Source organism: Chlamydotis macqueenii, chromosome 2, assembly GCF_036417535.1.
Source record: "Chlamydotis macqueenii isolate bChlMac1 chromosome 2, bChlMac1.mat, whole genome shotgun sequence".
NCBI classification, from domain to species: Eukaryota; Metazoa; Chordata; class Aves; order Otidiformes; family Otididae; genus Chlamydotis; species Chlamydotis macqueenii.
The window spans coordinates 112,633,499-112,645,640 of NC_141557.1; the positions used below are offsets into that span (position 1 = coordinate 112,633,499).

General features: G+C 38.2%; 1 protein-coding gene across 1 annotated transcript; it reads right to left on the reverse strand.

Moving 5' to 3' along the window:
- CLUL1 (clusterin like 1) lies at positions 1 to 11,088 on the reverse strand. The gene is made up of 7 exons (XM_010127604.2): positions 10,986 to 11,088; positions 9,543 to 9,691; positions 6,670 to 6,837; positions 4,420 to 4,864; positions 3,019 to 3,156; positions 1,277 to 1,491; positions 1 to 168 (listed from the first exon to the last, which is right to left on the reverse strand). The coding sequence occupies exons 1-7, from the start codon at positions 11,086 to 11,088 to the stop codon at positions 1 to 3; spliced, it is 1,386 nt and encodes a 461-aa protein (XP_010125906.2).
- Between the last annotated feature and the right edge of the window lie 1,054 nt (positions 11,089 to 12,142).

Below are 12,142 nucleotides of genomic sequence, written 5' to 3' on the forward strand. Positions count from 1 at the left end.
TTAAAAATTCTGCTTATATAGTTGCAGTGCTTTCCCAGCTACGTATTCAATGAATTCAGCACTCTTTGGGTCTAAGCTGGGAGGAACTTTAATGGTGAAAGTAGGTGACGTCAGAATATTCACATCTACCACAGTTTCATTTTTACCAGAGGAATCCCCAGGTGTCACCTAGAAAAGAACAAATCAGTACTTTAGACACTACAAACTACTGCCTACTTTCAGTTTTGTTTATACCTACTGTGCCTACTGTCTTTAACAGGGGAAAATTAAATAGAGAAATATTTTAGATTTGTCTGCTTTCTTTAAATTACTTTCTTCTGAAAAGACAGTGGATGTCTGAATTTATGCCAGTGCTCATTGTAGGCGGTGGGAAGAGCTGACATTGCACTGCAAGACCATATTAAAGAACTGCATATTAGTATTTATACCATGAACTACATCTATAAAGAGTTTCTGATCTCCTAGTGACAACTTGTGTGTGAGTCGTCCCACTAATTTCAAGACGAAGGTTGTGTGATTGAAGATTATTCCTATGTGTTTTTCTAAGCCAGACTTAGTTCTGTAGTTTTATTTTTCTAGAGCAGATAGCTCAGACTCGGTTGGGAAAATGTGCTTAAATATTAATACCTGTCCCCTTGTTCCCAATTTTGTGATTTTTGGTGGGTTGCGCAATCATTTTGTATTAAGTTTTGGAGTAACAGTAGTATATTACATTTCTGAGTTGTTCCTTGCCCAGGAAAATGGATTAAATTTACCTTGGATACATTCTTGTGTGCAAGATACAGTTAATGATGATGTATTTATTGGAATATTGACAGATACTGTTAAAGATATGCAGCTGCATAACCTGCATAACATTTACCTTCTTTGAGTTTGGGTTATATCGGTACACACGTAGACATATAGCTAGATATTCAGTGATCCAAAAAGGATGTGTTACTGGCTGGTACAGGGAAGTTTATCTGGGAAGGTAATCTGAGGCCAGTCAAAGCTGCTAGTGTCAATCTACTCTTATCAGACAGTGATTCAGGTTAGCCTGTCAGCCATCCATCAGACTAAAAGGATTTAGAGGAAAATAGTTTCTAATCTCTGGAGTTTCGGCTCATCGAGGCATTATCAAGCATACATAAATTCAACATGAGTAGGAACTTTGTGTTGTAAAAAAGCAAACATTACACATGTACAAACATCCACAGTCCCCAAGAGCGTAAGTACGAGCAAAGCATAGGTCAGAGACAGCACTCTGTGAGAGTTCCCTTTGGAAGATAACCCTTACCTTAACTATATTGAAAATGTTTTCTGGTCCAATGGTCATATTGGATAACTCAGACACCCACCCAAATCTTTCTTTCATTTTGTTCAACAAGTAGGATGTGTCTTCTGTATGACGCTGAACCACCTGGAGAATCTGCTCATACTGCTCCCCTGAGAGATTAACCAGCTTAAAGGCTTCATCAAACTTTATGTGCAGTTCAGGAACGTTTGGGCAATCTGTTAGAAAAGACAGCCAGCATGAAGCTTACAGGAAAGTAATGTCTTGTACTTTATCTTTTCTATCTGAAGTATAGAAAACTGTAAAAAAAGTCTAGCAAGGGGGTCTGGTTTGGGTTGGTATTTAAATAATGCAAAAAAAAAAAAAAAAAAAAAAGAGTAATACTTGCTGAACTATTTTGGTAGGTTTAGTTTAGGTAGGCTTATAATGGCTAAATGGATTAATTATCCCATTTGCTGTATTACAATGACTTACCAAGCATTTTAAGGTTTATATCATATTACATGGCAATAGATTTTCCGTTCTGCTAAATAAGGACTGGTAGATTTTACATATAGCAATTTCACAATCTCCTTATACATTATCTTTTGTTTTAATTGCTCCTATTCCATTATCACTCCTTCAAAGTATATAGGTTATTACAAGAAAGCTCGCAAGGTATGTTAGTATTCCTGTTGAGTGTTAAGGCCTAATATTTATCTAACAATAGCTAGACATTACATCTGACTAGTAACATCTGCCGTGAATTCAGAACTGAAGATTGTTGTTTTTTTCTTTACTAAAATACAGATTTTAAACAAGAACATTATGTTAAACCTATACAAAAATTACAATGGAAAAATTAAATTTATTCTCTGTCAAATAGGACTGTCGAAGGGCACCTTCAGGCCGATAGTACAGTAACCGCAGATACAAATATGTATCTGTAAGGCACAGTTGTAGACAAAAATATATTTTCAGTGAGATGGAAGTGTTCCAATATTCATTTCAAAATGTGTCATTGGATTATTAATATTTGCCACACTGGAGATATTCTGAAGACATTTGGGTTTAAGCATATTCTGTGGCTTTTAAGACTAAACTAGTTCTTGAAACACGGATGTGATCCTGCAGCAGGAGTCCTGAGAGCACTTTTAGGTGATGCAGTCTGAATTTTTTCCAGGTGCCCATGGAGAGTGCATGCCAGAGCTTTGCTATCTCCTTACCTACTGACAAGCAGCCCTCTTTTTGTCCTTCCTGCCAGCCCTGTTTGCTGACAGGGTTCGACAAAGAGTAATGGCAGACTCTTAAGCGCTTTGTTTCCTTGTGAGGAGCCGAATGCTAACGTCTGGTTGTCTGCAGGAGAAGTGAGTGTCAGGAGTTTGAGCTTCTCCTCGCTTTCTGCTCAGCACTTCTGCACCCAGGCAGGATCGATTGCTGCCTGACCCCTTGCTTCTCTGCAGGATGGCAACTCTAACAAGTACAGGCATTTTGTTAGAGAGTGCAGAACTTCTCTTTGGACCTCCGGCAATATGTTAACAACTGAGTTATACTGACACTCTGTGGAGACAGTGGGGAAAGGTAATGGAAATCGTCTGGAATGAGGAATAGTGTTTCTATCTGTAGTTACAGTAAAAACTCAGTGACTGAATGTTAAGTCCAAAAATATGTAAACAGCACAGTAGAAAATGACAGCCTCAAAATCTACAAACCGGTGATCAACGCATTACAGAAAAAAAAAAAAACAACAGAAAATAGCTATTTACCATGCAAAAGATTATCTTGACATTTCTGACATCTCTCATGAAACTGTAGGCATCCAGAGGAGTTCTCCCGAAGCTCCCTGCACAGAGGCCTACGGCGTCCTGATGCAGTTTTTGAGAAAATGCCACTTCTGTCGGGATCTAGAATGAAGTCACAGTATTTTTAGACTGTCTTGATAAATAGACGTTTGTTACCTACTCTGTAGGCTAGAATATAATTTCTTGCCCTTAATCCAAAATATCTGGCATGAATCCCTCCCTCCCCCCTTCCAAATTTTAAAATAAAAAAGAATAAAACGTTAAAAAGTAGAAGTCAAGAGAAGATGTAAATAATGTTTTCTTTCAATGAATTCATGCCATTATAGTATATTCCCTTATAAAGGCACAGTAGTGTATTCCCTACTAACAGCCAAAGAATTGCTAATATTATTATCTGTTATTTCTAAAACATGCAAGTTTTGATAAGATCTTGTTGACCCTTAGAAGTCGAGATGTTTCATAATCATGTACAGCTAGATGAGAGCACAGTACCAAAGCTTATTTCTGAGGTAATATGGGTCATGATATAGGAAAAATTAAAACTGCTGTTGTATAATCACTTAACTTTATATTTCCTGATGACCATACAGTGGTTATGTCACCTACCACTCAGAGTTACGGTATGTCCTTACTGTGATCTCCTTATAGATAGGCACCAGCATGTATTTGAATGACACTTGTTTTTCTATTTGCATTAGTAACATATGAAGGATGAGGCTTATTTGTATCCTAGAAGTTGACCAAGGGTTGTTTCCTCTGTTGAGAATTATCACCTGAAACCAACTTTATGCACAGAATTTTGCTGGTCCCTGGAAAACCTGATGGCTGGTCTGTGTTTGATTGGCACACTGCATTGCTCTGGATGCCTAGAACAGGGCTTGCAGCTGTCTGGCTGAGCTTAATGTCTTTTGATAAGGGCAGGGATATGCCTTGACATGTCATAGAATGACTCTTAATTTTTTAGAATTGGTGACATGTCAATATGATGTGATACGTATCATATCCTGGCAAATGTGGAGATCAGACCTGTCAGTCAGCCTTATGAAAACCTGCATCTGTCATGGATTCAAGCGCTCCTGAGAAACTCCTGCAAATGCTTTGAGAATTGCCATGAAAATCAGGCTGTGTAGGACCCATAAGTCCCCCTGTGACATTTCTTTGAGATTTCTAGGTGACTTGTACCTTTTAATGTAACTGATACATTTATCCTTGACCCATGCCTGTTAAAAAAAAGAAAGCCTCCAGAGCTTCCATATCATATCTCACACTAACGTGCATCAAACTGAATCATTAACTATAGTTTAGCAATCCTGAGTGATTTGATGTCATTGACAGTGCAGCTGATTTTCATTTTCTAACACTTGCCTTTGGCTTGTTCTGGCGCATCTCTTCTATTATCTCTGTATTCATCAAATGCTTCGGTAATCACCTCTCTGACACCTTCAAACACTGCCTTACTGAAATCAAAAACTGTCTGTAAGAAGCCAGGGATACCCCAGCCTTTCCGTGAGCCATCGTTCCCGGTGGTGTCCTCAGGTAAAGCTGGCATGCTGGGGGACTCATTGAAGTCCAGATCAGACATGAAATATGTCTGAAAAGACTGGTCAAATTCTTTTTGCATCTGCTTGAAAAAAATTAAACTTCTGTCAAATATTGCACCCATGTCCGATAATAGTTGGCTAAATAAATCTTCCATTTTTTCTAGCTGGATATCCTCTTTCTCAGGCTTTTCATTAAACTGGATGTCTTTTCCTTGATCCTCATGAAAAGTAAAAATGAGTGGAGGTATTTTCTTCAAAAAATCTTCAACCTATGTGTGAGAAGGAGATAGATCAGCTGCCTGACAAGTTATCAGTTTTTCATCTCTCAGGGAAGTGGCTGTAATTTTTCTCTTTCAAATACCCATAGAAACAATGCCCTCTTAATAACTGCAAACACAGCATATTCTCCAAAGTAATTTAAGACACTAGACTCTAACGAGTAAAAGTACATTCAGTCTAAATCATTAGCTCCAAATCAGATCTGGAGTAAAAGGGTCGCCAGTTCCTTTAATCTGTGGAGGCTCAAAGTTAGTATCAGCAGTTGGGTTTCTTCCAACAAAAAATTTGGACTTTATCTTGGAAACATTTCTATGGTACTTATGTGCAGTGTCGGGAACAGAAGGCCATTGTTCTCGCTGTGACCTGTAAACACCCTCCTCTCTCTCACCAATGGCCAAGTCTTCACATGCTTGTGCAAACTGAATTAAAATCAATGAAGCAGTGGCCCTGAGTCCACGGTTTGATGATGGAAGAGACCGAGTGTCGACTCTGCGGAGTTCCCAGTCCCTGTAAAACATCCTGCCAAACACGTGTATATACCTATACCTACCTTTTTTCTTTTTTTAAAAAAAAATCAGATCACCTGCTTGATCTGAGGAATAGTGCAGCCTCCCTTCAGAGGGAAGATGCATTATGAAACAGCACTGCAGGAACAGCCTAAGCCAGTATTGCTCCTGCTGCTTGCGTGTCATCAGCCACAGCTATCGTCTTTGTCCTCTTTTTAAAAAAACTATTTAGGTCACAACACATTTCTTACTTTGAATGCTTCAAACAAAACATATTTCACTGAGGAAGTTACCAAGAAGGTCAAAGACAGTGACAGTGCAGTCTATAATTTCTACTGCAATAATTTCAACCTGACATCCACAGGCTCCTTAAAAGCCCAAGAGATACCTCTCATGGATACCTCAAATGTATCTAAAAAGCCAAAAGTTTCACCAATAGTCTTACATTTAATATCTTCCACGTTTTTACCTAAATAATTTAAGAATATGCACAAATGTTAAAAACCTTTGCTCTAAAGCTTGTAACTTCTGAAACGCGCCATGTTTCGTTTTTAAGTTACCATATTTTTCAGTGCCTGGGGATGTGAAAGCTGTGTAATCGGGCTAAAATTTCAGTAGCAGTAATTGCACAGTTTCAGTTGTTAAGCTGTACTTAAAGCATATCCCCAAATTAAAAATGTGATTATGATTTTGTTAATTCTTGTAATAATAATGTGCCAACCAGGCAAGCATATTTACGTTCTGAATAAAATTAGGGGAATCTCCTGTGCTGACAGTTTCCTCTGTCAAGAAACAGTTAAGCATTTAAAAGCAATTTTATTAATTAAAGAGTAGATGAAAATAAATATAGGAAAGAATTATGTTGTGTAAGTTTTTTTTTTCCCCCATGGAATTTTGCTAACTATATCTACACTTTCAACTCTGCTCATTTTCAGATGGACCATAGAGAATCTATGTGGTGTTTTTCACAAGGAGTTATCGAGCATCTTAATGCAAGTTCTACTGTGAGAGACAACACTGTTTATCTGCAGTGACTCTGCTGGAGTCTGGGGAATAATCAATGCCCACAGAGTCACATCAGGGTGCAACAGAACTCATTTTGGCTCAGTGTTCAATGAATGTAATTGCATGTAATCTCTGACATATAACTTCACATTTCTACACCCTCCGAATTAATTTTAGTAATCTGATATAACTGGCAGAGCTGGCATTGAGAAAATAAGATGTACTCTCTCTAGAACTATTAGGTGAATTCAAGAGTATTTCCCAGATAAAAAATGTCTTCCTACCTTTCTTCTAAACGTTGACACACCATGTTTGCAACTTGTATAAAATCTCATGCAGGTATTTTCTAAACAAGATTCACATTCATCCCACAAATTTTTCAAGGATACTTGACATTGTCTTTCTTCTTCTTCTAATCTTTCCTTTACTTCATCCATAAGTCGCAAGGCTTGCTAAGTAAGAAAAAAAGATTCAGTTGAGGGCAATTTTCAGATTAACATTCTAAATATTTATGAGTGCTGATCACTCATTTTGGCTCTTAATGCTTCATTTTTTTTTTTGCTAATTCCTAACCATTAAGGTAGATTGTCTTCTCAGCTGCAGTAACATATGGAGGGAACTGAAAATTGAAAAATTTTTCATTATAGGGTTTTCCTGATGTTGTTCGCTCAGAGGGCATGGCCTACAAAACCAAATGGATTTCTATAGTCTGCCTGGATCTTTAAGGTTATGAATGAAAAAACCACATATCTTTCTGTGCAAAAAGCATGCAACCTCTCACAAGGTTACGTGCTCAACTTATACCTTTTTTTTTTTGCCATATAATCTCTGCAGTATTTATCTGTTCCACAAATAGCACTTTTTTGTTGCTTTGCTCTGTTCTTTAAGGGACTAATATTTCATGAGGCTAGGTCCTTGCCATACAGAAATTCTTTCTGTACTGCAGAAATATGCAAAAGTATAGAATTTCCTCTGTTTGGGATTATACTAATCAAAAGACTGTAGTGAGCAGGTTTCTTCCTGCGTTTGTGGAAGTGTAAGGCACTCCTTCCCTACTGATAGGAAACAAGAAGCATTTTACAATGCTCTTCTAATTACTGGATCATGCTTCATCGGTGGAGCATGAAGCTAGGCAGATCAGAACCAGCAATTTAGAACAGACTTCGCAATGGAAAGACAGATGAGTTCTTCCTGTTGAAGTAGATTGTATATCATAGAATCAATCATAGAATGGTTAGGGTTGGAAGGGACTTTCAAAGGTCATCTAGTCCAACCCCCCTGCAAGGAGCAGGGACATCTTTGACTAGAGCAGGTTGCTCAGAGCCTCATCCAACCTGGCCTTGAATGTTTCCAGGGGTCATCATTAATTTCTTTCTGCAAGTACAGATATTTTAACAGTTTAGGTTTTCAAACACTGTTCCAAGTTTTTCCTAAGTATGACAGAAACTTTTTAATTGGCCAGTCTTATTTCTTTCTAGCAGCATTTCAATAGGGAAGAGGCTCACAGGATAGAAAACTTCTGTCAGAATGTACTTGGTGGAGACAGTAACTGTGGTCTTCATAGTCTATGTTTAATTATTTTCTGATCTTTCTAATACATTTATTCAGTGTTTTATGAACTCCTGCTGTGGATGCAAGTTCTGTGTAAATTAAATCATCCAGTAAGAACTAACAACAGCATAGATCATGGGAGTGTACTGGCATTCCCAAAGATGTTAGAAAGCTGTCAGGTACTTTTTGGCTTGCTAATACAAACAATTTAAACTGACTGCCAGATGTTAGGCCAAGAGGGAATTTTCCTTCAACTTAATTGAAAGCAATAGTTAGGATCTTTATATTTTTAAAATATACTGTAATCTCTAATTCTCAGGATCATCTGAGCACACAGCTCTGAGCCTAGACATTGCACTAGGACATTGGAAATTCCCCTGATCCCCTGTCTTTCTCTAGAGCACATTATCATTTGTGGCTTTGATATTTTTCTGAAGGTCTGAAGTTTGCAAGGCAAGCTGGGAAATGTCTTGTGGCCTGAGGTGTATAAAGACGTGCGGGGCAGTGCTGCTGGACCTTCTGCACAAAACACCTTTATGCAGTTGCTTGCAGTAGCCTTGGTGTGAATTCAGTGAAGCAGGGGATTACCAGAAATAAGCAGTAAGTGCGATACTTTATCTGGCATATTGCTATTGCAGCAGCTCTGGCTTCTGGATGTTACAAAACTCAGTCTCTCTCTCCAAAGTAATGTTTGAGTCAATATACAGCATTTAATGTCTCCTTTTACTGCACAGCTTCTGTATCTCCACATGGTGGTCACCATCAGCTTGACTATGCCTAGGCTGCTGCTGGTTACTTCCCAACTGCAGAATAAAATGAGAGAACTCAAATTGCAAGAAAGGTTGGGTCAGATAGCATGTTTAACCTTGCAGCTGGGATGGGCTGAGATAAGGTAACTTGCTAACTTGTAGTAACTCAGCTGTATTTTCTCTAGTGCTCACTCTTTCAATTTCATTTTAGAAATAGCTTAGACATTCAGCCACAGGGAAAAATTATCAGTATACCACTCAGTTAGAAAGCTATATTTCTAAGGAAAGCTGGAAACACTTCACCACTAGCTTTCAAAAGAACCACGCAATCTGGAAGAGGCACCAGTGAGGCAAGCAGTGCTCTTGTTCAGTGCTTTATTCCAGCACAACCTGAAAGCTTCCCTCAGGATTTAAGCCTCAGTCTGCCAGGATCCTGCCAGCAAGCAAATTCTTTCTTAAAAAATTGGCAAATACAAACTACTGTTTTAATTTCTTCTGAAATGTGAACATTCAGGTTCCTGATAGACTGGTAAAGCATGTCTATTGGCCCAACTCCTGCTGCCAGGAGACAGGCAGTGATAACCTCTATAGAGATGCCGTGAGAGTTTTCTTACGCTAATGAAGAATCCTGTGACCATATAAAGAGATGCATGGTGCTCAAAGTTTATGTTCTTCCCAGAAAAAGGGAGACACTGAGGGATCCCGTCTGGGTTGCTTATTGGCCAAAGCACAACAGCATGCTGTACTACTTCCAGGAGGTAGGCTAAATCCATGTACAATCTGCCTCATATTTGATTAAAAATAGCCACAAGTTAACAAAAAACACAAACAGAAACCCACACATACACTTCAGTTACCTGTTTTTCTTCACTGCTCTTCTTCAAGGTTTTCATCAGATCTATATGTTTATCTTCATTTCTTTCCATCATAGTTTTCATCTGCTTTATACCAATCAAAGCTTTCTTTACCTCTTCATCTACATACTTCTCTCCAACTTCAGATAATACTGAAAAAAGACAAATTATACAGTGACGTAACGAGAGTTTAACACTATCATAAACTGTCATGCACTGATGCTGAAGGAGAATGAAGTGAAACAGCTCTACATTTCCCTACAGTTGCAGAGCCAAATCGTGAAATAGTGAATGCTGAATAACACAGAGCCAAGACAATTTCCATCAGCTGAGAATCTGGCCCAGAGCCTCTGCCAGTGATCAGCTGTTTGTAACTGAGGCCGTGTACTCAGCTGTCCCACTGCCGATTGCTAAATCCCAGAACAGTTGAGGCTGGAAGGCACCTCTGGAGATCACCAAGTCCAACCCCCCCTGCTCAAAGCATGGTCAACTAGAGCAGGTTGCTCAGGACCTCATGCTGGCTTTTGGATATCTCCAAGGATTACTCATCAGTTTTATAATGACATAGCCCATATATTTATCTTAGATCTGAAAGCAGCCTGAGACAGCTTCCCTTTACATTTTGGAAATGTAGATTGAAGGTGCCTTCAACCTGCTGTCATAAAAATACAGTATCTAGACTTCCTGTGAAGTCATACCAATAGAGTTTTGCTGAAAGCCCAGGTTGGCCTACATGTTGCACCTTTAAGCTCTGCATGATTGCCTATCCTTTATCTGTATTTGTTCCCTTTGCAGAAATACCCCAAATATCATTGGAGCTATACAAAACAATGAAAGAACACATCGCCCTGAGACTGCCAAAATCACATGTCAGTCATTTCTTCCTTTATATCATTCTTCTTCTCCTTTAACTTTTTGTTTGTTACAGAAATATTATTAATGTAGACTGAAGCAAAGGAATATTTCATGGCTGATTGTCTTGGGATTCCAGTTCACAAAATAAAGCCATGCTTAAAGGTGAGTATATGTAGAATAGCTGCTTTTTTTCTAAATTAAGTCAGTTTATTTCAATTATTTGTAATAACCTTTTTTCCAGCGAAGTATGTAATTGTAAACATTTTCAAAGATTATTTAAGCAAACAAAGTAATTAAAAAATCTGTTGAATTTAATTTTCAATTCAGTTTATATTCTACTAATCTATGGGGACCAAATAACATTAAAATGTTGTAAATACTTTTTTATGTAAGGGGATGCTTACATCTGATTCTGATTGTTTTTATATTGTCTGTGTGCAGATGCATGTTGTCAGCTATATGATGGTTTCTAAGCTCCACATATGAAAGCCTCTCGACCTCAGTGAGTGTGGAAGTCAAAATGCACCAGGAAACTGGAGACCTGGGCCCAGGGGGCTGCCAGCACACCCCTGTTAAGAAAAGCATACATACCCTTCAGGTTTTCCCGGAGATTCATTTCCTCCTGCCTTGTCGGTGCACACTGATGACCGTTCAGCCATAGCACGTATATTATAAATAACCAAGAGGACTTCATGTTCTTTCTGTTAAAGAAGCAGGTTGGTGCAGTTAAATGTAAGCATCTTTGTGATGCTCAAATGCCTCGGTGTAACATTTACTAAGTATTATACAAGTTCCCATTAATTTTGACTTTAACTATGGTTTCTGAGATCTATCACATGCACCTAAAGGCTACTGTTAGAGAAAACACATGAGTAAGAAGCTTGACCTCATTTGTGATTATCTATTCAAATTAACTAGATGAATTCCACTGAGTTTGCACAGTGGTGTAACAGAACCAGGACATATATATATTTAAAACCAAAAGCTTATGCAGCTCAGTCTGTCCCTTTTCTACCCTGTGAAACACACTAATTACTGATCTCCCACTATCTTCTTAGTTCATATTAAAATGCATCCATGTTAAACATTATTGCCAAATTTTAAAAGGGAAATTTCTAGAATGTTGTTCCCTTCGTTGTCTCCAAACATGCAATTCCTTTCATTGCCCTTCAGGATAATCTTTAATATAGCAGATGCAATAATAGGTGTGCCAATAAATTGGCAATTAGATCAGTTTTGTAAACAAACACATCAGCAATTGAAAGAAATTCCTACAAAATAGGGAAAGAAATGCCACTTACTTTATTTCCCTCCCAAGAGCAGTTAGAGGAGAAAGGTTTATTTTTTTAGAAACCATGCAACCACACTTTATAGTTCTCATCTGATTAAGTGAACATAGTATTTAAGTGCCTTCTTGTTAGCCAGTATAACCTTCTTGGAGATGCGGTTATCAGCTGCAAGTGTGTATGTAAAAAGCCTGGATTTATTTATAGCCTGGATTTACTTCTATAGTTACTTGCATATTTTACCTTTACATTTATAGCAAAAGATCATGTAACTTCGCAAATAAATACAAACCCATTACCAAAGAAAAGTAAAAAAACCCAGCATATTTACCATTAATACTGAAACACCTCCTCTGCAGAATTGCTCCCCACGTCAGGAAGGGGTCGGGCTGTGTTCTGATCTAATTGCTGGGAGTGTCAGGGATTTTCCCCATGTTCTACTTATCTGATGAGAAAGTACTT